Source organism: Camelina sativa, chromosome 6 (genome assembly GCF_030686135.1).
Source record: "Camelina sativa cultivar CO46 ecotype springtype chromosome 6, ASM3068613v1".
NCBI classification, from domain to species: domain Eukaryota; kingdom Viridiplantae; phylum Streptophyta; class Magnoliopsida; order Brassicales; family Brassicaceae; genus Camelina; species Camelina sativa.
In genome coordinates this window covers 13779452-13806754 of record NC_141885.1, presented here as the reverse complement: position 1 = coordinate 13806754, position 27303 = coordinate 13779452, and the positions used below count along the sequence as shown (strand labels likewise).

Below are 27303 nucleotides of genomic sequence, written 5' to 3'. Positions count from 1 at the left end.
TCTTTAAAATATCTGTCATTATTAAATGATTTAGATATAAAAATATTTAATTTTAGTTTTATAAATAAAATTAATTTTTATAATTTTTCTTAATAGTAAGATTTTTGAAACAGTAATTAAAATTTGTTAAATACTTTTATTGAATAATTTTGAAAATATTATTTTATTATTATATAAACTAATATAAGTTTTTTTTGTTAGTTATTAAATTAATTTAAATGTAATGACATTTCTATCATATGCCACATGATACTAGGGTTAAATTTTAACAATATTGCTTAAATAAGTATATAGAGATACCTATACAGATTAAATTTTAACAATATTACTTAAATAAGTATATAGAGATACTTATACAGATTTTATGTCCTCGTTTATAATTCTATCTTTCACCTTATTTTGTATTTTGTTTGCGATTTCCATCATAACTTTTCGTTACAAAAGTTATGTCTTTGATGAAAGTTGTATATGTTTAAATGTTCATGTCTTTTGAACTATATATATTTTTAACATGTGTATTTTGTTTTATATAATACTAACTAGATAGGCCCGCGTTATAACGTGGGTAAAATTTTTTAAAAAAATTATTAAAAATAATTAAGTAATATTATACATGTTTTTAGATTTTAGCTTGTAACATTTTAATACTGAATATGAATGTGACAACTCGTCCCGTTGACCCCACTAGCCCACCGCTAGCTTACCCCCATTGGCCCGAAGCTGGTCCTGCAGGTCAATTGGTGACAGCTTGTCCTGTGGGAAGGTTGTTAAAGGGTGAGGACCAGGGTCCAAGGAACGCCTGGCGCACCAATAACCTACTGGTGATTTGGATGTCAACAGTGAGAGGTTATGATCGATGCCCTGCAGGGCCAGCTTGGAGTCCGTTTGGGCGGCTAGCGGAAGGCTAGTAGGGTCCACAGACGGTCTATTAGGTCCGCAGGACGGGTTGCTAGTGGGGTCCGCAGGACGGGTTGTTACAATGAACCTCTCATATTTCATTTTAACACTCTCTCAATTAAATTATATAAGAGTTTTAAGGATTTTTTTGCTCAATTTTATAATATTTTCTCAAATTTCTACGTATAATTTTTATTAATATAACAATATATGACTATTTGAGTTATACAATATATTTTCATATTAGTTGAAGTTTTATAAATGACATAGTAGTTATTGTTTATTAATCTTTGTGCTTTTACCCAAAAACTCTTAAAAGACAGAGAGTACCATTTAAATATCTATGCCATCATAATAAACCATATTTTAAGTTTAATTACACATTTCATCTTAATGAATAGAACTAAATATTTTATCTCAAACACAATTAATACATCATATCAAATCTATATCTTAGTAAGAATTGAAAATACAATAAAAATTAACAAAATATAATTCTCAACTGAATCAAACATTATTTAAGATATATTTGTTATGTTGTTATCTCATAAGTACTAATTTTACCTCATGTCTTAATCAATTTTAAATGAGTGAAAATTATAAAATAAAAACATATATAAAGATATAGAGACATTTTCATCAAATAACTGAAAATAAATTATAATTTATTTTGAATTATCTTATGTTTTGACATATTCATTACAAAAATACATGTATTGAAATTATAAAATCAATCATAAGAAAAAATTACTAATATTCTTAAATGACTTTTTCATAAATGATACATATTAATATTTGAAATTTTTTTAATCTACAATAAATTTCATCGCTAGACATTCAGTTTAGTAATCACATTTAACTATCTATTTCATTGTAAAACCATAATTCACTTCTTCATGGATTAAGGTTAAAATTTTAATAATAAAAAAATATGAGCATCATATGAAATAATATGTATATTGGTTAGTATTTTTAATTTAACAATAAAGATAATCAGTAAAAAGTCAGTTAACATCCACAAAATTTTTGGCAATCCACAAATATCCTAAATATTATTATTCTATATGTCATAATTTCATAATTAATACTTTTGTCAATTTTCAACAATTAACCAAAAATTCATTCCTACAAACTTATTTTTTCAATTTTTTTTTCAAGTTTATCATATTACTACATGCATTAAATCTTTAAAATAAAACATGTAAAACTATACTTATACACATCATGTATTGAAATTTTCTTTTTTAAAGTTCATTATTCTTTCAGGGTTTTGTATACTTACTTTCAATAAAAATTTATATTACAACGATAAATACAATTTATATCCGACTAAAATTATGTTAAATAACTTATGTTATTCTTTTAAACTTTGTTATTCATTATTAATTGATTAATATACATGCTCAATAAATTAAGTTTTTATTTCCACATGTCAAATTTTATTGAGAACACACATATAATATAATTAGCATACAATGGAAAATATTTTGATTTTGTTAGTTTTCCTTTTCGATTGAGAAAAATAATTTTTATAAAATATAAACAAGTAAAATTCTATAAATATAATTAGCTGTCCTACTATATTTATACAATTTTTTTTTGATATGTGTCAACATCTAATCAATATATTTGACACATGTCACGATCTTGTTAATGAGTAACTTTGACATCAACCTTTATATAATAAGATATGAAAAATACCTTATACTACTATAACATATATTAATCATCATTTATATGTGATATAACTATCATTCTATATATATTTTTCAGATAATTTTTAGTGGTATGTACAATGCCAAAATGAAAGTAAACGAATATCATATAGCTGCCTTAATGTGTTTATTGAGAAAAGAATCAACATATATTCATCATCATTATAACTATGTGATATATTTATCATTCTATATATATTTTTGAGATAATTTTTAGTGGTATGTACAATGCCAAAATGAAAGTAAAGGGACATCATATAGCTACCTTAATGTGTTTGTTGAGAAAATAATCAACATAAAGGTTAAGCTTTTATGATAACACATATATTTTGAGTCATATAACTATCTTCTTACGAATGTAGTTATATAACCATCACACTATTGATCGAGTCCCTTTTCCTACAAAGGTAGAGATTTAGCTAATGGACCGCTGTTTGGTCAATGTTGAACAAAAAAAAACTTTCTTCTTATTCAAACCTATACAACAACAAGAATTTTTTTCTTCAAATACTACTTTCCTCTTCCTATTATTGATTTTACCACTTCATTAGTCCCTGATTTTTTAACTAGAGAAAAACAAAACAAAACAAAACACAAACCAATCATATTTTTATTTTTCCTATTTCTCAATTGTCATGATTTTTATGATGTTTTCATTTTGTTATTTCTCTTTTCCAACTCATATTACATCAATTTAATTCATGAGCTTTGAAATTAAATTGGTATATATCAACTACTCCAGTTTGTGGAAGATGAAATAATTTTCTTCCAAAATAAAAACTAGATATTTTGTCCACCACAATAATTGTTACCATTATAAGTTTGCCTTTTCACCACTAAACTCGAAGAGGTAATTTTGCCCCTTATATTCGACGTACCATCAAAAAATGCTATAAGAAATTTTGGAAAATTGTAATTTACAAACGATTGTTCCAAAAAGTGGTATAAACAAAAAGAAAATTGTAATTTACAAAAAGATTGTTCCAAAAGAAAATTTGGAAAATTTTAAAGTTACAAAAACGATTGTTCCAAAACTGTAATCCCTCTCTTTATACAATAGATTGCGTTTTTTTTTTGTTTATGGTTGTTTCCTTTAGGCTCCTTTTTAACACAAATAGACGACCCTCTCTTATTTCTTTAGTTGTTTCGATCTCTATTTCAAAGGGACGCTCGCATGCTCTGGTTTTCTTAGTTCACTTTTTCTCGGTGATTCTGATCTTTGCGATGCAACCTATAAAAAAACGATTTGCGTCCTTATTTCCGATTTCTGTACCGGGAAATAGTATTACACATTCTTATAAACAAGCAAAGGAAGCTATAGTTTCTGAACTCAGCAGGTTTGTGAAGAATCCTCCTTACCAAGCCAAGGCTACTCGCAAAACGACTTGCACTATCTGTTTAGATGATGATATTAATGCTAATCAGATGTTTTGTATTAATAAGTGTCGTCATCGATTCTGTTACGTGTGTATGAAGAAACATATAGAGGTGAGGCTACGACTTGAGGGAAGTGTGATTAGATGTCCTCACTATCGCTGCAAGTCTAAGCTGACTTTTGGAAGCTGTGTCCATCTTTTGACACCTCAACTAAGAAAGATATGGCAACAAAGGATCATAGAGAACAGGATTCCTATAATACAGAGAATTTATTGCCCAAACCCGAGGTGCTCGGCTTTAATATCGATTAACGAAGCTGAGTTTGGAGATACTTCTCTAAATTTACAAACGAAGCTAGAGTTAGAAGACGATGCTTCGAATGCGGTCAACTCCTTTGCATTAAATGTAAAGTTTCGTGGCATGTTGACTTGTCGTGCGACGATTACAAGAAATTGGGTCCAAATCCTACAGCTGATGATATGCTCAAAGCTTTAGCGAATAAGAAATTGTGGCGTCAATGTGAAAAGTGCAAACACATGATTGAGCTTTCAGAAGGGTGCATCAAAGTAACCTGCAGGTATCATTATCTCTATTAATAACATTCATATTTTGTCAAAATTTTATTTATATTTATTTACTTTAAAAATATATATATTTGGAATTTGGTCATATTCATATGTTTTTATCATTGCATTTTCATCGTAGATGTGGACATATGTTTTGCTACAAATGTGGAAAGTCTAAGGCTGGAGCTTGCTGTCATGGTATTTTCCATATGTATCTCCCAATGCAACCATAGTCGCCGTTATAGCGGATACCACCCCACAGTCGACACTACAACGAATGCCACCGGTCACCATTACAGCTGGTGGCGGACTCCATGGCAAACCTAGATATTTTTGTTACCCGGATCAAAATTATGAAATGATCTAGTAATTAAAAATTTCTTGGTCCGCCCAGCAATAATGAAACCATTCAGAAATTTTCTTTATCGATCTAATATTTATTTTGTAACGATTTGAAGTAAATGAAAGTCTAATTTACAATTTGACTTGCCTGGACCGTTGACTTGTTCAAGTGCATTCATCTTTATGCAAATACCCTTGCATGGAGCATGTACTTGTATATAAAGATTTTCTGTGCAGCTTTGATTAAATTTGTTAAACAAATATGAAAATTGGTGTTGTTTCGGAGATATAAATCATAAATAGTTAGTGTAATTTAGGGGCTAGAGATTTCGCTTTAGAACATATCTGGATGATTTTAGTTTTTGATATGCTTGAATTGTGTGTGTGTGAAAGTCTAGCTAGCCCACTTAATATTGATGCATGATCCGAAGCTTAGGGATATTTAGTTCGACTGGAGGAGCTAGAAATTATAGTAATAGGGGTCAAATTTTTTTAAAATAAAATAATATTTGAGCCAAGAATCACATTAATACCTCCAATGGCTCTTTTATTTAATTCTTTGCGATTTTTCTTGCTTCTTTAGCTCTATGACTGTTTGTGGTTAACTGTTCTATATAAGCATAGCTTAGTTCTTCATTTGTACACAGTTTCATTCAAAGTAAGTAACACGAAGTGTGTATAGAGTCTCTTGAAGTCTTGTCAATTTACAAGTCAATTGGTGTGACTCCGATCAATACTCTCGTCCATGTGTTGTTGTGAATTCCACAACAAAAAAAAAAATACCCATCTCAATCTCTTCCACGTATCATTCATGCATGCACCTTGAAACTGAGAAGCGTGAATAATAGGTGGATTCTGAGGTTCGCATATATCATTAAGCATCTAAGGTAGTGGAAGAGCTCTTTTTCATCGATGGATAGTCAGATTTTCTTTGAGCCGGAGCCAGGAAATTAAATGAGAGCAAAGCTAAGGCTAGAATCGAACGGAAGAAGAAATTTGACAAAAACTATGTCACGGGAAAATATCTTAGGCCGGATGATGCAGCGCATCTTTGCAACGAGCACGTCCACCGATGGTCCGTGTCGTAGTCGGGCTTTTTATTGTTATTCGTTTAGGATATTACCCTTATGGGCTTTATTTAGGTTTTACGCTTTAGATTAGATTCTTAAGTATGTTAGGGTTTTATTTTGTGACTTCTATTTAAGAGCCGCTAAGCTCTATTGTAAACAATGATCGATTATTGAATAAAAGAATTTTAAGAAAGCTTTGTTAAAAGCGGAGAGAGGAGGACTCTCATCCCTAATAGCTTGTGTTCAAGTCCTGCAAGGAGGACTTGCAAAACCACGTTGATATGGTTCCTCATCTCGGCCCTATCCTTTATTGCTTCTTCGTCAAGTTATGATGTAGCAAGATCCGTTTGTGAATCCGAGTTCTTTTAGAGATCTAGCGTTCTCGTCCGTTATTAAGCTTCTGCTCTCTATCAGTTGGTATCAGATTGATCACGTTTCTGGTGGTTTGATTTCGTTACGATGGATATTCCTACTTTCAATGGTGGAATCAGTGTTGATTCGTTCCTAGATTGGCTCGTCGAAGTTGAAGACATATTGGTGTCTCGAAGCATTCCAGATAATGAACTGGTTTGGCTTGTGGTTAAAAAACTTCGAGGACAAGCCGCATCATGGTGGCAACATGTGAAGAAAACACGCAAGCAAGCTGGGAAAAGCCCTATTAAATCTTGGCATAAACTTAAGCAGATGCGCACACTTCTTACCTCATCATTATGATACTTTGGTGCATAGTCGTTTGCAAAAGTTAAAACGACAAAGGCGTTTTTAGGTGGATCACAAAGAAAATTTGCACATTCAAGAAAATTATATGGTATCTAAACCCATATATAGTATCTACGGTGATGGTACTTTTTCTCCGCCTAAGGTTTATGATGCATATCTAGAATTTGATGTCAAATACAAAGAAGATGGTGTTCTTGTCAACGACGTAAGCGTAGAAAACGACGCTGATTTTGTCAGTGTGAATGATGATGACCAAGACGGTACTGTTCTCGATATGGATGACAAGGTGCGAGACGGAGGTGACGACGATCATATTCAAAATAAAGTCGACGAGGCTCAGTTTCACGACAGCGTTGACGAAGTCGCTGAAGCGGTGGAACATATGATCTTTGTTGCTTTTAATGATGATGAGTTAACTACTACGAAACCCCACACCAATGATGCTCCAATAGTTGATGTTGAAGATGATACAGTTGATCTGTATGATGAGATTCAAGATGAAGACAGCTTTGTTGTACCAAAATTTGACGCTTTGGTAGAAGACGTTGAAACTATAAATTTTGTGTTTGATGTTTGTGATCAAGTTTGTGATGGTTGTGAGGAAGACGTCAATCAGGGCGTGGAATACACAAGACTGTCACCCAACAAACATGAAAAGCCAATCTTTGATAGTAATGGTGACAATTTTTCCACTATGGAACATGTTGATGCAGATCTTGATGGTAGCCTTGACAATGGAGGAAACAAATTGTTGGTTATAGAAGAAGAAGTTCCGAGAGTTGATGATCTGAATTTTGATGTCAAAGATATTAACAAATTTTATGTTGTTAAGCTTACACACAGCCGTCAGAAAGTCAACAAGGAACCTCCAGATCGTGGTCCGCGCGAGATTTTGTTTGTTCGCCGCTGGGCAGATCTCTATCACGAAATCTATGGTGGTTTGGTTTTTAAGATCTTTGTTAATGGAATTTTTGATCTCTATTGCGTTGACTATACAAGTTTTGGGGCAAGGAAGTAGTGGTGTTGGAGTGCCTGAAAAGAGAGAGAGAGCACTGAATTCGAAACTCTTGTTTCGTTTCATCATTGGAGAATAACAAAAGAAGATTTCGATGTGAGCTACAAACCAAATCAAAGGAATGAGGAAACTCAAGTTTGCAGTTCAAAGATGGATTTTATTCGTTGGGCTTTTAATTACAACACCCCAATCAATATTTTTCTGTGTCTGCGACGTAACCTCCACGGTAGAGACGCGTGTATCATATGGTACGTTTCTTTTTCTATGCTTGTGGGAGCTGGAAGAAAGATGGTGGATTTGTGTGTTGAAAATATCATTTTTATGACACTCATATCACGTGAGTGTATTTTGAGGAAGTCTTTTTCTGGACAAGAAGAAAAACTAAGCTTTGTTCTTAGTTGTTGGGCTGAGTGTGTCGTTAGCTGTAACAGAGTTGTGCAAGCCATGGCAGCACCTCAAGATCAGTTTTACCAAGACAAAATTTATGTTCATGTTCAAACAAGGCAATTGCATTTGGGTAACCAATGCTCACGTCGTGTGTCTTACGGACCTAGCGAGTCTCTCAACCAATATTTTTGGCTGGATCGTTGTTGCTCTGTTCGCGCTATAAGTTCCACCGTCACTTTGAAGACGTGAAGGCAACGTCAGATCAGTGTGGAGATTCAACATGGTTAAGCATAGCTGTACGTTACTTGGATGTTGCTTGCGTATCAAGGAATTTCATGACTTGTGAAAAGCTACGCTTAATCTTGGAATATTTTTCTAGAAAGGATTATTTTATGCCGTGTGAAGAGAATCTGTGTGATTTACTTTGTCTTAGTTTGGAGATCAGATCATCATCTCATATTCCTACGATGACCACAAACGGAGCGTTCAAGCCTTTATGGTGTTGTTTGTTGGTTTGGTTCCCAGGACTTCATGTTGTTCCCCAGCTCTCTCAACAGACTTTGGAGCATTCTACTAGAAAATACACCACAACATACGTTAAGAAACGTGGCATGGCATTATGCCTAGTTCTCCAAACTGTTTTTACGAGTCTTTATACAAATTGGATGAAGGTTAGCCAACAGAATGTAGCACTCGTCAAGGAGAATATGTTGATGAACGGTAAGATGCAATATATTGAGGAAAAGCTAGTTTCTGAGGAAAAAGAATCAACAAGGCTGAGAATCAAGCTTGCAGCATCTCAAGAGTGTTTTTGTGCCTTGAAGAATGCAGATCAGGATATTGTTACTATTACAAGACTACAGGCTGATCCTTATTGCTTCTTCGTCAAGTTACGATGTTCTAAGCAAGATCCGTTCGTGAATCCGAGTTCTCCTGGAGATCTAGCGTTCTCGTCCGTTATTAAGCTTCCGCTCACCAGACAGCGAGAACAGTGAGACCACCAGATGACCTGCTGCCAAGAAAAGAGGATTGTGCCGCAGCACAGTGATGACTGGGAGGAGATACTAAGGTTTTTGTGGAGCTTGAGAAGATTATGTTAGCATTTTTCAAGAAAACATGGTTTTTTTGTATTCTCCAATAATTCTAGAATATGAATATCTCAAAACTCATTGTAAGCAAACGTCGAGAGTAACTGTAACACCCGCGAACCAAAACTCTGTGTTTTGGGGGTGGGTGTCGATCGACACCCATGTTGGTGTCGGTCGACACCACTTATTTCTGGTTTGACCAGATTGTTTTAATTATAGATTTGGACCGGTTTGGTTTAAGGAAACCATTGGACCAAGGTTTAAAAAGGAGAAAACGACATAGGGTCGTGTTTTTGTTGTCTCACGCCGCTTTGAGAGAAAAGAAAAGAGAGAAAACTGTTCTTGAGGTTCTAGAGGGAGATTGTGAGATTTAAATGCTTTGTGGGTGAGATCTTGCTGTGGGAGTGAGGATTCAAGGCTAGGAACGTGTGGGAAGCTTGCTGAGAGTGTGGATTCGTTCATTGTTGGTCAGAAACTTCCTGCAAAGAGGTGAGTGCATGACCATGGCTAATCTAAGCCCTTGATTTCCTTGTTCTTGTTTGTTTGTTGTTGTTTTGTGTGTTTTCTTGCTGGGGATTGGATTATACAGGTTCCTAATGATGTTTCCGGCATGAGTTTTGAGTATTGGATGATTTGGAGGAGATTGGGAAGCCAGATTCGACTCTCGGCTTCGTGCGGATCGCAGTTGCAGGTGGAGTGTCGATCGACACCAGCAAAAATGGGCATCGATCGACACTGTGGGGTAGTGTCGGTCGACACCAATGCCAGTGTCGGTCGACACCAATGCCAGTGTCGGTCGACACTAGGTTGGTGTCGGTCGACACCTCCCTTCCAGTGTGACGATGTTCGTTTTCATGGTTTGTGTGTTTTGTTTGTTGATTGTTTGGAACATTGGAGTTATTGTTGCTTGTGTGTATAGCCCAGTAGATGGGAGGATTGCCTCACTAAGTATTTATCAAATACTCATGCATCTCAATTTGTGTTTGTGGTGCAGGTAAAGACAAAGTGTGATCGTGGAATCAAGGCAATGAAGAGTAAGATGTTCTAGGGACTCGATTGATTGTTGTCTAGCGTTGCTAGGTTGCTAGAGTTGAGTCCTAAAATGTTGTTAGGATTGCTGGTATCTGGTTTATGCTGTTTGGATCATTAGTTTATGATTTAGAATTAATGTTGAATATTGGATTATGATTGGTGAATTATTGGTTAATGATATTAGTTATTTTAGCTGTTGATTGTGATTGTAGGTAGGTGGCTAGTGGATATAGGACCACTAATCATAATTATTTATTATTATTATTATTATTTATTATTAAAAAAACGGATCAGGTCGTTTCAGTAACTCGTTAGAAACTTCTAACGTACAGAGTATTCAGACAACCAACACATGAACTTCACTAAGAAGAAATTGATGGACATGTAGATGTATAATCGAATCTACCATTTTTTAATTTAACTGTTACTTAGGCCTTCAAACTTATTCTTCGCAAATTCTTTAAACTTGTTTTATGATTCTATTTTATTCACTTGATTAATCGAAGACTCTTGCGGAATCCACTAAAGGTTAGTTTACCAAAACAAAATAAAAAATCCACAACAATTTATTCAAAATTATGAATGTCACACAATTCTCAATGAAAAAAATAGAGAATTAAATTGAGTGTGTGATACAATCTCACCCTTTATTTTCGCCTTTCCGGATAATATAAACTAGTTTATTTTTTATTATTACTTTACTAATAAGATAACTAGAAAATCTAATTTCCTTCTTGGATTCTGTTTTTGTTTAGGGTTTATACTTTAGCTCCTAACTTTCTTATTCTTTTAGTTGTTTCGATCTCTATTTCAGAAAAACTCTCGCATGCTCTGGTTTTTTAAGTTCACGATTATAAATTAAGAGAACTTTCTTCTCAAACCTTTCCTTGAATTCGTTACCACTTCTTCTTCCTGATTCTGATCTTTACAAAGAAATATGCAACCTATAAGAAAACAATTTGCATCCTTCTTTCCGAATTCTCCTCGCAAAACGACTTGCAGTATTTGTTTAGACGATGATATTAATGCTAATCAGATGTTTTGTGTTAATAAATGTCGTCATCGATTCTGTTACGTGTGTATGAAGAAACATATAGAGGTGAGGCTACGACTTGAGGGAAGTGTGATTAGATGTCCTCACTATCGCTGCAAGTCTAAGCTGACTTTTGGAAGCTGCGTTGATCTTTTGACACCTGAACTAAGAAAGATGTGGCGACAATATATTAAAGTGGACTCGATTCCTGTAAAACAGAGAATTTATTGTCCAAACCCGAGGTGCTCAGCTTTAATGTCGTTAAAAGATCTCTCTAAATCTACTAAAGAAGCTGGACTTTGGAAATACTTCTTTAACTCTACGGAAGAAGCTAGAGTCAGAAGACGCTGCTTCGAATGCGATAAACTCTTTTGCATCAACTGTAAAGTTCCGTGGCATAGTGACTTGTCGTGCGACGAGTGCATGAGATTGAGCCCAAATCCTACAGCGGATGATATTAAGTTCGAAGCTTTAGCAAATAAGAATATGTGGCGTCAATGTGGAAACTGCAAAAACATGATTGAACTTGCAAAAGGATGCATCAAAGTAACATGCAGGTATCATCATATCTATTAATAACATTAATATTTCGTTATATACATATTTTTTAATCATTGCATTTTCATTGTAGATGTGGACATAAGTTTTGCTACAAATGTGGAGCTAAGGCTGGAGATTGCTGTCATGGTCGTTTACATACGTATCTTCCAACGCAACCATGGTCGCCGTTACACCGGATGCCACGACAGCCGCCAGTACAGCCGTTGCTGCCGCCTCCATTAGTGTCTTTTACCATCTTGTTTTTTGCGTCTTGGTACCTATTATATACTATTATTTATAATATATAGTTTGCCTTCATATAATAGTATGATTGCTTTTGTGAGTTACTAGTTACAATTCGGATGTTTTGATTTTTTCTTTCGTCTTTGGTTTTCTAACTTTTAAAAAGATAACTAAATGAAAGTCTAATTTAAAAATTGGCTTGCCTGGAACGTCAGATGTTCCAGAAGATTCAAGTGCTTTCACCTTTATGCAAAGCCCTTGAATGTATATATACAGATATACTCACATATAAAGATTTTTTATTCAACTTTGATTGATTCGTTAAACAAATATGGAAATAGAGGTTGTTTTGTTAGTGTAAAATATCCCACATCTGAAAGATGTAAGGGATTTAAGTAATATATAAAGGGTTAGGGCTTCTCCATTCATTGCCAATTGGTTTTGAGTTGGAAGCCCACAGTAAAACCCGAATTTAATATGGTATCAGAGCAGGTTGCTTGTTGGGCCACCCGTGGATGTTGTTCCCACATATGCCCACGCTTTAGATGGTCATGCCTGAGCGTGAAGGGGGGTGTTAGTGTAAAATATCCCACATCGGAAAGATGTAAGGGATTTAAGTAATATATAAAGGGTTAGGGCCTCTCCACTCATTACCAATTGGTTTTGAGTTGGAATCCCACAGTAAAACCCGAATTTAATATGTTTTGGAGATAAATCATTAATAGTTGGTGTATTTTAGGGGTTAGAGATTTCGTTGTTGAACACAGCTCTGGATGGTTTTAGTTTCTGATATGCTTGAACCGTTTGTGTGGGAAGCCCACTTAAAACTGATGCATGATCCGAAGCTTATAGAGATAATTTAGATTCTGAGACTTTAGAGTATATGATTGGTAGAAATGAAAGCGATAGAACGTGGCCCTTGCTCTTGTTCTGTTTAACAATGTGGAGATTAGAGCAAACAAAGATTGAGAAAGTCTCTCTTTATTCTTACTTTTCATCATACTAACATGTCCGTACTTAACATAAGTTTGTCCAAAAAATCTGGACGCCTCATAGTTCGTAGCATCATCATTTGCCCAAGTTGTCAAGGCACTTGTGAAATCCAAGAGTCTTGCAGAATCCTCAAAAGGTTAATTGACCAAAACAAAAAATCAAAAAAAAAAAAAATCCACAAAATTTATTCCGAATTATGAAATGTCACGCCATTCTCAATGAGAAAATTGTGAAAAAAGGAAAAAAAAAACTGAGGCTCCTACTGGTAACCATTATTAATTTTAAAATATAAAAACGAATTTTAATATTTGTTCTTTTTTCTGTTCCATTTGTTCCTTTTCTTTAAGATTCTCTTTAGGTGTATAAAAGTATTGAATGGCTAGTGGTTTTACCCTTCTCTTCTATTTAAGCATTGAGCTTTATTTTGTACGACAGCTTTTGATTTCTAATAATATTGTCGGAGAACTCTTCTTTTCAATAAGTCTTTGAACTCTTGCTTTTCTCTTTAGAGAAACCTAGAATTCTAGGCATATAAGTCTTGCTCAACAATCTCCACGACTAGTTGATATTTCTTATATTTGTTCCTATACATATAAATCTTGCTTAATAATCCCTTGATTAGTTAAGACTTCTTGTATCTCTCTTTACATCGCCAGAGAAAAATAAGCTCAAGAGATTTACTGGCTCGAGCTCTAGTACTACTCAGTTGTGCACCCTTTACTTCAAAGGCTTGGTTGGCGAGGACTCATTGGCTGGATTTGGGGTTGCAATTTGCGGACATAGAGGTGATCTCTTGTTTCAGCTGAATGGACCAATTCATGGCTCGAACATTACTGTTTTGGAGGCTGAGCTAATGGCATTAAAACGAGGACTATGGGAAGCTGCGAGTTTGGGGATCGATCACATCTCCATTTATTTTGATTATTATCCTGTTTACGAATCAGTAAGTGTTTTTCTTGGCTCTTTATAGGAGTTTGCATGTTTTAGTTGTCCATGTATTGAAGCATCAGTTTTTTGGAACTATTGTTCTTTGTTTTTTTTTTTTTTTTTTTTTTTCAATATGCACTACTAAAATTATCTTGTTCCTATTGAATAGATTTCATTTAATGGAAGATTCGTGACAGAGGAGAACAACATTGCCCTACTAAATAATGATGTGCAACGAATCCGAAAACGATTTTGTCGAGCTTTACGATTTTTGTAACCGGAAACAAAATCAGATATGTTTATGAACTAGCAAAGGAGAAAATAGTTTCGGAGATAGGCAAATCTGTGGACCCTCCTCGCCACGTCAACATTGATAAGCACTGGACTTGCCCTATCTGATTTACAAGCTGAGGAGAGGTATTATGTTAGTAAATATCATCATTTATTTTGTTATAACTGCGTGAAACGTTATATAGAGGTGAGGCTACTTGAGGGAAGTGTGCCGAGATGTCATGATTATGGCTGAAAATCGTACCTGACTCTTGAGAGCTGTGGCCATCTTTTGACACCTAAACTAAGAGACATGTGGCAAAAAAATTACAAGGAGGACTCAACTCTTGTATGGGACAGAGTTTATTGCCCTAACCCAAGATGCTCCGCTTTATTGTCGAAAATCGAGCTCTCTACATGAATTGGAGAAGCTGAAGTTAGGAGCTGTTGAATCAGATGCGGTGAACCCTTATGCATCAACTGCAAAGTTCCATGGCATAATAACTTGTCATGCTAGGACTACAAGAGATTGCCCATATCCTACATAAAATGATGGGAAGCTCACAGCTTTGGCAGATGACAAAATGTGGCGTCAATGTGGAAAGTGTCAACACATGACCGAACTTTCAGAAGGATGCATCAAAGTAACATGCAGGTATTATCATTTAAAGACACATTATATCTATTATTATATTATATTATATTCTATTATTTTAGAATTTGATTTATGATTTTTCCTAAGTACTGTTTATTGTTGATGTATAGGTGTGGCTATACCTTTTGCTACACATGTGGAGCCGAATGGAAGCAAGGCGGTTGCTCTCATCGAGCAAAGATGCATACAGTTATTTGTTCTTGTATGATTTTAGTTTCTGTTATCATTTTAATTATCATTTTGTTCTTGTTTAATTTGTGTAGACTAAAAGAATCGGTTAGGTAGATTAAATTGTGTAGGTTGCTAAATTTTCTAATTTCCTTCATGCATATGTCACACAATTCCAAATGAAAAAAAAAAGAAAAAAAGGAAAAAACAATTAACAAAAAAAAAGTTCAATTGTTTTTTTTCTATATAAAAACATTATATACTTATAGTAGTTTTTCTTTTTGGTAAAAGACCAGGCGATCAAGGCCACCCGCAATTTATCAAAATGGCAAAAAACAACACACAGACTATTCGAGAGCTTGAGTGCTTAAGAAGATCATCCCTGAACAGTGGCTCAATTACATCCGGAACAGAATCAAAACTATGAAAACCTAATGATAATGAAAAAAAATAGTTCGTTAACTCATCACCCAGATAGGAGATACCCAGCACAGCCCATTTGTTGTGCTCATCTAGATGAGTGATTATCCAATTCACGATTTTTATGAGCATCACTTTATCGGCGGTGTCTGATTAATTGTGTACGAGAGACTAAAAAAAAGTATCCAATCAAATGAAAAAATAATTATAATCAATATCCAAAAACTATATCTGTAGAGCAAAATGAATATAAGTTGATTTAAGAAACTAGATATTAGTTATCTTTAGTGACATGTTCAAACTTTAATACCTTACCCAAAGAGTAATATATCTGCGTGGAATGGACAATATCTTCACCTAATTTCCATGTGTTGCCAACTGCAATCATGGTTGCATCTTCCCCACGAAATCCAAGGCGATTGCATGTGGCGATCACGTTAGCTACAACGTCAGAAGGATTGGGCATATCATCAACCCGATTATTTTCCATCTCCCAAAAGAATCGTATAATGGTTGCAGTATAATCAGTTTTTCCTCGTCGTCAAAGAAGCTGGTGTGCAAGTATATTATCGGATAAGAGACTGATATGTATAAATTTTACACCTTTTGATGATGCATTTGTCATTCATTTTGTTCTCTTAACTCATTGCTTTGTATTGTTTTTAGTCTCTTTTGCATAACATGCATATCTAGGTAGTCTTTGCATTGGTCTTGCACGCATCTTGCATTTTGGAGTTGTTTCAGGTGTTTTAGGAGGTGTCCAAACCATCAAATGCAAACAAGGATCAGGAGAGCAGTTAAGCGACTCGATCTACACTACCCAGTGACACAAGCTTCCACGTCTTTGATCGAGTCGAGTGAAGATTTTACTTTGGGATTAAGCTTTTGACGTCTTCATCAAAGTTGTATAGAATTGAGTCATCTTTCCAATGCACTTTATTTCAAACCAATCGGAGTTGTGGTTCATGAGTTATCTCCGTTTTAGTGAATGCACGTACGTTCAGAAGTCCGACTCGACCCGCTCGCAAAGGGGAGCTCCCACTCGATCGGATGTTAGACGCGACTCGACCAAGACGTCCCAGGATGGCTCCTGAGCACCCTCAAGATGCGACTCGATCAGCAGTTCCCAGACGACATTCTCAAGCCGCGACTCGATCGACACTCTCACGTCGCGAATCGATCGACACTCTGACGATGCGACTCGATCGATGCTCTTAAACCGACGTCCTGGTTTTGTCCCGAAGACGCATCCAAGAAGGATTCCCGAACCGACGTTCTATATTGTCGTTTTATGTTTTAGAGATTTCCATGTTTTACTATAAATACGTTTTGTTAAGTTTTCACTCGAACATATATCTTTTATCTCGTTTTTGTTCTTTCCCCTAAGGTTTACCCTAGCCACCAAAAACGCTTGACACTTTGTATCCCGATATCTTTGAATTTGTTCAGTATTTTGATTGGATTTCTTCTTAAAACTTGTTCATCTCATTTTTATCTATCTTAGGATGCTTGAATTAATGTTTTCTGAGTTTATATCTTTGACTATGATTTTCGGATCTGAGTAGTGTGGTAGTTCTTGAGGATGGGATAGATTAGGTGGAGGATCTTAGGATGTAGAGTATTTAAGCTTTGATTGTATGATTCCCTTCTGGACTAGAGTTAGAAATACTAGTTTCTCTCTGATCAATTGGAACTGGGTTTTAGACATTTCCGCATCCAAAAGGTGTTCGATGAAATGTTTGACCAACTAGTGCCAGAGACTTACGTTCCTAGCCTAAGAGATTAGTTGTCTAGGATGTTTGTTGACGTGAATGAACTTGATTTTCATGCCATGCTTGATCATGTTTCTCTAGCGAAAGCTAGGTTTGGAAGTGGTTGAGTTTGAGTAGCTTCTGTCAAGAGATTGGATTAGCTAAGTTGTGATGTTCATTGTTTAGGGATAGTTTGCTTGTGGCATGTTAAACACTCTGTAAACTAGGATACTCTACCGACATCAATTACTCCCATCCTTAGAACTTCTATCTTATCTGATTGTTTCTGCATCCTTAAGCTTGTTCTTTATTTCTGTTCTAATAGCTTGCTCATTTGTCTCTGCTCATTTAGCTTGTTTTTGCTCTCTTAAGTTATTGCATTTTAGCTCTTGTTCTGTAAACTTGTTTTGTTCTTGCATCTCGTTCACTCTAGGTTGTTAGACAAAAACTCATTTCGAATATGGCTTAACTTGTGACTGCTTGATTGCATCTTGAGTGATAGTAAAGATTCCCATTTGGATTGACACCTTCTGTACTACAACTGCATAAGGTTAATTGAGACCTGCTAAGATAGACACACAAAAATCCTAGTATCAGAGACGCGGCAAGATGTGTTTCCCGTTCCAAAAGATATACGTCTAGGTTATATATGTGGAATAATCTAGCTAAAATCAAAGTGAAATACAGTATTATAATTTAATTTAACTTCTCTAAGAAAACTGCAAAAGATATATAGAGTACTTTGAAAATATAAGTAAATTACTTAATTTTTTAACAAACACGGATTGTGTTTAGTTTTTATGGACGGATTGCAAAACATCATACTGGTTCTAACTGGTAAAAGAAAACTATTATGTCCGTATTGTAGCAACGGTACACCTAGTCGTTGATAACAAATGTGCAGGTCATGCACAATTGAATATGAGTTACAAAACGAAAACAAATTGTTCATAACATATTGCATATATGTTATTTATGTAGGTAATTCACATTTAAGTGTATTAATTTATTGTTCAACCATTAACATGGTGGAGAAAACATTACCAAAATTATTTAACTTAATTGTGTTTTGAATGCTTATAGTTGCGTTTTATTGTAAGAAAAAATAGTAGTATTATAGAAAGGCCCAATAAATGTAGGAAACCAATTTATGGTTTATTAATTGTATAGTTAGAATGATAAAGTAAGAATTTGGAGGGAGCGCTGGATCAATGAGAAGTAAAGACATCTCGAAAGCATTGGAGACAGATCTTTGACCTTATGAATACACACAGTTGTTAGTCTAAAAACGGATATATAGGTTTTATAATCTATATATTCAAGAGAATAAATCGTGTTTACCTTTGAAAGAATTCACTTTAGCAAAACGCAGCAAACATATCAATGTCTTGAGACGATTGTTTTCACATGCGGCTAACATGTTTTCAGAAAACTTACCCCATAGTGTACATGCTAAACGTTCATCCCTGAATATTGACAATCGTTTTTTAAATCGGATTTTAAAACTTAGCCAGTAAAAAATTGTAGTTGTTAGTTTCGGTAGTATAATACCTAGTGTCCCTGAGTTCAAACGCAAGCTTCTTCTTGAACTTGTTGTCCACTTCATGGGTTTTCATTTCACCAACGTTTACAACTTGGCCAATCACATCTGTAATGGAAAACATTTACTTGAGTTTAAAACCCAAATTTATATTTCATATCTAATAAATAATCATATATATATATAGTAGAATTTTCTGAGAATACTAACCAATCCAAATGTTCTCATTCAAAGTTGGCTAGTTGAGAATAGTCTGGAAATCAACCAAGTCCAGGTAGATGGCATCAAACAATGAGAAACATGGCACAATTCTGGAAGTGTTCAACAAAGACATTTGGTAAACATGCTTTGTGACCCTAAATCTTCCAGTAGCCTTAGTCAATGAAAAATTCTCAATGGTTCTCCATTGACCAGGGACGATCATACGCTGGAACTTATGTAGCTGGTTTTTCTTGACAGTCGCATTGATCAAAGTACCCTAAACAGAAAAAAAACTTATTCATAGTAAGTGTCTAATTTTTGCAAAATATTCTAAACATCAAGGTATGAAGTTTATGTGTAGTGTTGGTAAGCTTACAGATACATCAGCGAGGACCATTTCGAGGGTCTCACCAGAGTAGCTGGTATACTGCTGCCAGCTATGGATGATTTTGACCTGGATCTTCCAAACAGTCTTGAAAGGCTTGATGGATGCAATATCAATTTTTCTTAAGTTGGCAGCCATTTCGGAAGATAAAGTGAGAAGAGATGAAAGCTTTGTTGGAAGGTATGATGTTGATGTGTTAGAGTAATCAGTATTTATAGGTAAACCTAAATTTTATCATAATTGATTTAGCAATTAATTCGGTAATCAAATTTTCGTAATTTTAGTCAAATGAGTATTCGATACAGTGGTTAGATATCAATTAGGGGATTACAAATCAGGTAAGCATATATGTCAGGTAAAATTGTGAGATCTTAGAAGTATGTAGAAGAGATATTCCGGCCTATAGTGGTAAAATGAGATCCGAGAATCATATAAATTTTGAATTTATGATTAATATGTCATATCTCGTATAACTAATGTTAATGTTGCCTAAATTGTAGGATTAAATTTTGAATTTATGATTAATATGCCATATCTCGTATAACTAATGTTAAGGTTGCCTAAATTGTTGGATTAATCTTTATCAGATTTGTTGTGAGAAATTATGAGATCTTAGGAGTATGTAGAAGAGATAATTCTGGTAATCATATGTATTTGGTATGAATTTGAGATCTTAAGAGAAAATTAAGAGATATGGGAATCTTATATTTTTTGAATTTATGATTCACTGCCATATCTCTTATAATAAATTTATATGTTGCCTAAATTGTAGGTTCAATCTTTACCGGATTTGTTGTGAGGAATGATACTCGGTTTTGGTTCGAGGAATCAAAATTTGGAGGTGTTATTTGGATCACCCAAGCAGAGATTTCGGATATATTTCAACCCGGATCCGAGATAGTAAATTTCGGGTTAATTTTAGTTATGACCTGATCCGAAAAAAATTTGTACTTCTCTTTTACTATATTAGAAATTCATATCCGGCTGTCTTATCATCTTTTCATGCCTTTTGCCCCCTTCGTCTTCCCGAGACATCACTTTCCGTCTATCTTGATATCTTTGGCCTGATGGACTCCCTAACCTTGATTTTCTCTAAGTGTTAGAGGATGGAGTCAATTAGTGTAGTGGTTTTTTGACAAAAACTTATACTGTCAAAGTATGCGATAAACGTTGCTAGCTAGAATTTCAACTGGCTATGTATTTCAAAAAACAATGTGTTGGACCGAAAGTACGAAATTGGAGTACTAATGTACTATAGTGGCCAAACTTCACGATTAGAATACAATATGTTTCTTGTAGTGAATTCCTTATGAGATATGGTGGAAACACATTGGAATGGCTTGTAGATGCCTTAAAAACAAGACCAATATTTAACCAAGAATCAATGTTGGATTCATAACCACGGTGGTTAAACCACCATTACTCCGATGAATATTCAGGTTAAAAATTGCGCGAAGAGATAATGTATGATAAGGTAGATAGAAACTACATAAAAAAAAATTATCTAAACAAAAAAAAAATAGAAAAAAAATGTACTTAATATATCTCAAACAACAAATAAATGTTTACAATCATGTATAGTAATAAGGTAAAACGAATAATATTTAATATATATATATATAGTTGGAAATTAGAAGAATTCACCATAAAAAAAAATTAACAAAACATTCGCCAACTTAACAAAGGTTTATCGAACTAACCCAAATAACGTAAACACGAAAATCTTGGATGCAGCTTGAGAATTGAGAAGCATTACTTGCCCAGTTGCCCGACATGTTTGCTTTTCTGTTTTCAACAATATCCCAAATTTAGCTTATTTTAATTTTTAAAAATTTTGGTGAAGAATTTTTCCTTTGTTTGAATAAGATTAGGTTTTATATATGACCTATTCTTAAAAGCTAATTTTCTTCTGCGTTTAGTTGGAGCCGCCTCTGCTCTATATATAAATCTGAAACCTTAACCCTCAAAGGAAAAAAAATATATATATCTGAAAGTATGCACAAGAAAAACATGAAGAAAGAAGGAGATCTTGTACGAGAAGATGCCCCAAAACCCACCATTGGAAAACCCTCAGCGGGAGATCTAAGTTCTGACTCGTACATCCTTTACTTCAAGGGTTTGAGAAACTGGCAGTGGCAGACAGCAACGGGTTTAACATTGGCTGGATTTGGGGTTGCAATTAACAGAGAAGACGATGATAATATCTTGTTTCAGATGAACGGGCTACTTGATGACTCAGATGTTTCAATTTGGGAGGTTGAGTTTATGGCATTGAAGCTAGGACTAAACAAAGCCCTAAGTTTGGGGATCAATCATATCTCATTTTACTGCGATGAGCATGATATTTTCGAATTGGTAAGTTTTGTTTGCTTTTAGGGTTTACATGATGTATATTTTGTTTCTCAATATATTTATTGATCTTTTTTTCCCTTTAATAAATTAGGTCATGGGGAGATTGGCTCCTACGAGTGAGAAAATCGCCTTGTTGATGGATGATGTGCAAAGCATCAGACAAAAATTTACAACGAGCATCCCTGTTCTTGTGACTAGAACTCGGACTAAGTTTGTCTTTGATCTCGCAATGGAAACACTACCCAAGCCTCTTTTTGGTAAAGCTGGTAATATGTTTTCCGTCGCTTGCTCTCATCGGTTCGGTGTGGAGTACATGAAAGAACAAATAGAACTGATGCTAAACAAGGGAGGTCTACCTAGGTGTCCTCATCCTGGCTGCAAATCAAACCTGACTCTTCGAAGTTGTGCCCATCTTTTGACACCTAAACTAAAAGAGATGTGGGAACAAAGGGTCAATGAGGACTCAATCCCTGTATGTGACAGATTCCATTGCCCTAATCCAAGGTGCTGGGGTTTGATGTCCAAGACCGAGCTCCTTGAATCTAGTGAAGATGGAGTTAGGAGAAGCTGCTATAAATGTCGGAAACCCTTTTGCATTAACTGCAAAGTCATGTGGCATAGTAACTTGTCGTGCGCGGAGTACAAGAGGTCTGGTGGAAAGCCTAGTACAACATTGTGGCGTCAATGTAGAAGTTGCCAGCACATGAACAAACTATTCGACCGACGCATCACTGTAACTTGCAGGTATATATATATATATATATCATTTATAATCACATTATTATGATTCAAATTCTCTTTGGAGATTTGGTAATGTTTTCAACTAATGTAATGTTTCATGGTTGATGTGTGTAGGTGTGGCTATAGGTTTTGTTACAAATGTGGATCTCAATGGAAGTTTGGAGGTTGCTTTCATCATCACCAATTTCTGATGAAGGTGGTGGTTGCTTTAGTCTTCTTTTTTATTCTTTTTTATGTTTAGCAAATTTTAAGCACACGCCATGTAGATGATCATAATCTTGGCACGTAGCTAGGGCCTAAGACCATCTCAAGTTCTCACCAAAAAGAAAAAATAATCAAATATAATAAAAATGCATGAGAGAGATGAAGATGCGTTTCTCTTCTCACTTTTAGCATATTATTTGTCACTTGTGTAATTTTTTAATTTAAAATTTTAATAAAATAATCAAAGTCAGAAAATATAATATTTTAGAAACTCAATGAGTCTTTATCTCATGTAGCTCCTCTAAAAAGCAGTAGTCTCATACCCACTATGTATGTGATGATAAAAATAATACTATGTTTAGTTTCAAATTAATTTGAGATACTCACTTAATTTTGAGGCTCCATTGGTTAGATATCCACTAAATATCTCTCTATAAAACAAAAAAAAAAGTAAGATGAAAATCGATAAATAAATTTAGTATAAATGGGAAACGAATCAATCAAAAACTAGGGACAGTATCTGGGTATGTTTTAGCATTGATTCTGGTACGGGTAAAAATCCCAAACTAATTCCAAACTCAAACGAAGATAGTTAAAGCTCGTAAAGCCAAGTAAAGAAGTAAGAAGAAGCATAGTTTCTAGGAAGAAGAACATGTAGAATCACTTGTGAAGAAGAAACCAACCAGACGAATTAATTTTTATTGGAAGAAGAAACGACATCAGAAGAAGATGGGTCGATGATCGGAAGAAGAAGCGACGTTCACATCGCCGTTCTTTGTTTTACAATTTAGGTAACATTCTGGGTTTGATAGTAAATTACATTATTAGTGTAATCTGATAGAAAATATTCTAAAATAGCATTAAAACAAGTTTTATGGACAATAATAATATACATTCCATAAATTTCTAAAACTAACACTATTTAACAAATTAAAATATTTAAAATTAATTTAAGGTGTAGTTTTGAGGGGGTAGGATTTATTATTTTGCATTTAGAATTTTATTTTGAAAGATTAATTTTGATATATAATTATAAATTTGGAATTTTAGAGATATTGTGCAAAATTTAGAAAAAAAACTTATTTTAGTGCTATTTTTGAGAATCTCTCTATTTGATAAGCCCATCATCGATTATTTAAGGGAGATTTTAAAAAATAGCACCAAAATAAGTTTTTATCCAAAATTAGTACAACATTTCTAAAATTCCAAAAATAACATTAATTAATCTTTTAAAATTAAATTCTAAATTCAAAATACTAAACCATATCCCTCAAAACTATACCCTAAATGTGAAAATGAGAATCCAAACCTGAAAAACAAAATTCTAAAAATTAATTTTAAATAATTTAATGTGTTAAATAATGTTATTTTTGGAAATATATTGAATTTGTGTTATAGTTGTCCATAAAACTTGTTTTAGTGCTATTTTAGAGTATTTTTCATTATAAAATATGATGCTAAAAGTTTAAATTTTAAGAAAAACATATTAAAATTTTAAATATGGTAGAAGTTTTCTGCATATTAATAAATGATTTATACAAAATTTAAATATAATTAAATAGCTAAAAACATCTGAAATAATATTTTAATATGTTATACTTATAATCACATCCATACCATGATGACCTAATAATAAAAGTTGATTTTTTTTAACACTTAGTAATCACATAAACAGATAGCCTGGATGTTTTCCTAGTTATTATTAAACGGGGTTTGTCTAAGCGACTAACACTTAAACGGGGTTTAGACATTCAACTTACCCATTTTTTAGAAGACCAATTTTTAGTACTTAACCAATTCTTATCAAAATAGAATCTATAGCAGCTAAATTTTATAAAATTGTTTTTGTTTTTTTAATCACAAATAGAATTGACTAACCTAAATAACTCAAACAAAATAGAATTGGGCTTTATTCTATTGTGCCCAATTGGTTAAAAAATCTGCAGTGGATTGAGATCAAGCGTTGTAAAGAACTTTTATGCAACTTGAGAAATCAGAAGCATCACTTGCCCGACAAGTTTCATTTTCTGTTTCCAATAATTATCCTTAATTCATATTAAAATTTTCGTTTATTTTCCTCTTTCTTAGATGTTTTCTTAGGCGTAAGGTAAACATGTATTCCTAAAAGCTAAATATCCTTTCCTACCAAAAACAAAAAAAAAAAAGCTAAATATCCTTATGCGTTTAGTTGGAGCCGCCTCTGCTCTCTATATATACTACGAGTCATTAAACCTTACGCCTCAAGGAAAAAAAAACTGAAAGTATATGCAGAACAAATACATGAAGAAAGAACGAGAAGATGCCCCAAAACCCTCACCGGGGGATTTAAGTTTTGACTAGTACACCCTTTACTTCAAGGGTTTGAGAAAGTGGCAGAGAGATACGGAGTTTCGGACCGGATTTGGGGTTGCAATTTGCAGAGAAGACGATCGTGATAATCTCTTGTTTCAGTTGAAGGGGCCACTTGATGAGACCCTCCTTTCAATTTGGGAGGCTGACATTATGGCCTTGAAGCTAGGACTAACCAAAGCCCTAAGTTTGGGGATCAATCATATCTCAATCTGCTTTGATGATCCTGAGCTTTTCGAATTTGTAAGTTTTCTTGGCTGTTAAGGTTCTCATAATGATGTGTATTTGTTTGTTTCAATACCCTAATTGATGATTTGCCCTTTGAATATGATTAGGCCATGGGGAGATCCGCGCCTAAGAATGAGAAAATCGTCTCGTTGATGGAAGATGTGCAACGTATCAGACAAGGATTTGTAACGAGCATCCCTCTTCTTGTGACTGATAGTCAAACTAAATTTGTGTGTGATCTCGCAATGGAAACAATAGTTTCTGACGTGAGAGTACCCACTACGCCCCGTGCTGCTGGAGCTGAGAAGATGTTTTGCGTTGATTCGTGCCTTCATAAGTTCTGTGTGGAGTACATGAAACAACATATAGAACTGAGGCTAAACCAGGGAGGTGTACCAAGATGTCCTCATATTGGCTGCACATCAAGCCTGGATCTTAAAAGCTGTGCTCATCTTTTGACACCTAAACTCAAAGTGCTGTGGGAACAAAGGTTTAAAGAGGAATCAGTTCCTGTATGTGACAGATTCCATTGCCCAAATCCAACATGCTGGGCTTTGATGTCCAAGACCGAGCTCACTGAATCTAGTGAAGATGGAGTTAGGAGAAGTTGCTATGAATGCCGTAAACCGTTTTGCATTAACTGCAAAGTTCTGTGGCATAGTAACTTGTCGTGCGATGAGTACAAAAAAAGGTCGTTGGGTCGAAAGCCTAGTACAACAGTGTGGCGTCAATGTAGATGTTGCCAACATATGAACAAACTATCGCAAGAACGCACCGTTGTAACTTGCAGGTATCATCTCTAATCACATTCTATAGTTATTACTTATTATTATGTGTCAAATCCTCTTTGGACCATTTGATTATGTTTTTGGCTCTGTGATGTAATGTTATGTACTTATGTTCATGGTTATGTGTTTAGGTGTGGCTATAGGTTTTGCTACAAATGTGGATCTCAATGGAAGTCTGGAGGTTGCTCTCATCGTAGCCAATTGCTGACAGATGTGTTGGTTTCTCATCAAGTCCTTTTTTCTCTTTTTTTATTTTTGTTAGCAATTCCTATAGTCCTGGGACCTAGATAGCTAGGTGCTACGATTGTGGTTTTGGTTTCTATTATTTTCCCCGTGGCTTCTACATAGACTATTTACATGAGATTGGTATGGTTTTTTTAGTCTATGTGTTTTGGATTCACACCTAAATTAATAGTTGTTTTGAAACACCTTCCATCACTTTTTTTTTTTTTTTTTTATTTAAGACATTATTTTTTAACCGTATGCATAAGACTAAAATATGCATATTTTGGAAGCCTGAAAAAGTATGTATGTGTCCCATTACAATCCACTAATTAACACTCATGAGTTAGACATAAGTAACTTTTGTTACTTAAAGGTCAAATACTTAATAAAATCATACATATATATATATATATAATTTATCAAAAGGTGAATTAATTTAGTGCTCTAATTTTTAAAGATATTATTTACTTTTTATCTTTATGTAAAATTCAAAAATTTGGAATAATGTAGTAGGAATGACATACCTCATACTACTGTATGTACTTTTTTGTTCGCGAATCAATCTAAAAAGGTAAAATAACGACTTAACATATCTTACGTCAAATAATTCAACTTTACCTTTAAAAAATAAATTACTTATGAATCTAAAAAAAATCAACTGCAATTTGTAGAATGTTTTAGTCCGTTTTAAAAACACGATAATGCTTTTGATTAAAACAATAATAAATTAATTATATAGTCATTAAATTCTATAAAGTATGTATATAATTTATATTATTAATTCATCTTAATCTGTTTTATAAATATGTAAGAATTATTCTTCATTCTGTAAACTTGCAAGTCTAAATTTTCACCGCTTAACATTGTCAATATATATCAGGTCAGACGGCTTGGGTTGTCTAGTGGCCGTAAAGCTGATGAACTTCATAAAATTGAGAAAGGGTAATAAGTTAATTATAAATGTTGGGAAAAAAAACATACAATCGAACTTGTAATTATGTTTGCATCAAACTTTATCCTTATCAACAACCCACAAAACCGGTCATACTATTTTTTGAAGCAAAATGAATATAATAAAACC

At 34.1% G+C, this 27303-nt stretch overlaps 3 protein-coding genes and 2 pseudogenes across 3 annotated transcripts; 4 read left to right on the top strand and 1 right to left on the bottom strand.

Moving 5' to 3' along the window:
• Positions 1–653: 653 nt before the first annotated feature.
• Positions 654–12584, top strand: LOC109133312 (E3 ubiquitin-protein ligase RSL1-like). The gene is made up of 5 exons (XM_087456112.1): positions 654–740; positions 3777–4100; positions 11309–11799; positions 11874–11997; positions 12513–12584. Exons 1-5 carry the CDS (start codon positions 654–656, stop codon positions 12582–12584), a joined length of 1098 nt encoding a protein of 365 aa, XP_087312238.1.
• Positions 12585–13393: 809 nt separating this feature from the next.
• Positions 13394–15078, top strand: LOC104698883 (uncharacterized; annotated as a pseudogene).
• Positions 15079–18987: 3909 nt separating this feature from the next.
• On the bottom strand, positions 18988–19473 carry LOC147942552 (uncharacterized). Its single transcript, XM_087456111.1, has 2 exons — positions 19327–19473; positions 18988–19227 (listed from the first exon to the last, which is right to left on the bottom strand). The coding sequence occupies exons 1-2, from the start codon at positions 19471–19473 to the stop codon at positions 18988–18990; spliced, it is 387 nt and encodes a 128-aa protein (XP_087312237.1).
• A 1802-nt stretch (positions 19474–21275) lies between these two features.
• LOC104790799 (E3 ubiquitin-protein ligase RSL1-like) lies at positions 21276–22823 on the top strand. The gene is made up of 3 exons (XM_010516584.2): positions 21276–21690; positions 21779–22431; positions 22543–22823. Exons 1-3 carry the CDS (start codon positions 21331–21333, stop codon positions 22667–22669), a joined length of 1140 nt encoding a protein of 379 aa, XP_010514886.2. The 5' UTR covers positions 21276–21330; the 3' UTR covers positions 22670–22823.
• A 2493-nt stretch (positions 22824–25316) lies between these two features.
• Positions 25317–27168, top strand: LOC104698882 (E3 ubiquitin-protein ligase RSL1 pseudogene; annotated as a pseudogene).
• Positions 27169–27303: the final 135 nt, after the last annotated feature.

Bases quoted from the DNA above. Each gene is read 5' to 3' on its own strand.
- LOC109133312 (XM_087456112.1), top strand. From the start codon at position 654: ATGAATGTGACAACTCGTCCCGTTGACCCCACTAGCCCACCGCTAGCT. The intron at 741-3,776 runs GTGACAGCTTGT...TCTATTTCAAAG, and splicing joins CTGGTCCTGCAGGTCAATTG to GGACGCTCGCATGCTCTGGT. The intron at 4,101-11,308 runs GTGAGGCTACGA...AAACATATAGAG, and splicing joins GTATGAAGAAACATATAGAG to GTGAGGCTACGACTTGAGGG.
- LOC147942552 (XM_087456111.1), bottom strand. From the start codon at position 19,473: ATGGCTGCCAACTTAAGAAAAATTGATATTGCATCCATCAAGCCTTTC. The intron at 19,228-19,326 runs GTAAGCTTACCA...TTTTCTGTTTAG, and splicing joins TGGTCCTCGCTGATGTATCT to GGTACTTTGATCAATGCGAC.
- LOC104790799 (XM_010516584.2), top strand. From the start codon at position 21,331: ATGCACAAGAAAAACATGAAGAAAGAAGGAGATCTTGTACGAGAAGAT. The intron at 21,691-21,778 runs GTAAGTTTTGTT...TTAATAAATTAG, and splicing joins AGCATGATATTTTCGAATTG to GTCATGGGGAGATTGGCTCC. The intron at 22,432-22,542 runs GTATATATATAT...TGATGTGTGTAG, and splicing joins CGCATCACTGTAACTTGCAG to GTGTGGCTATAGGTTTTGTT.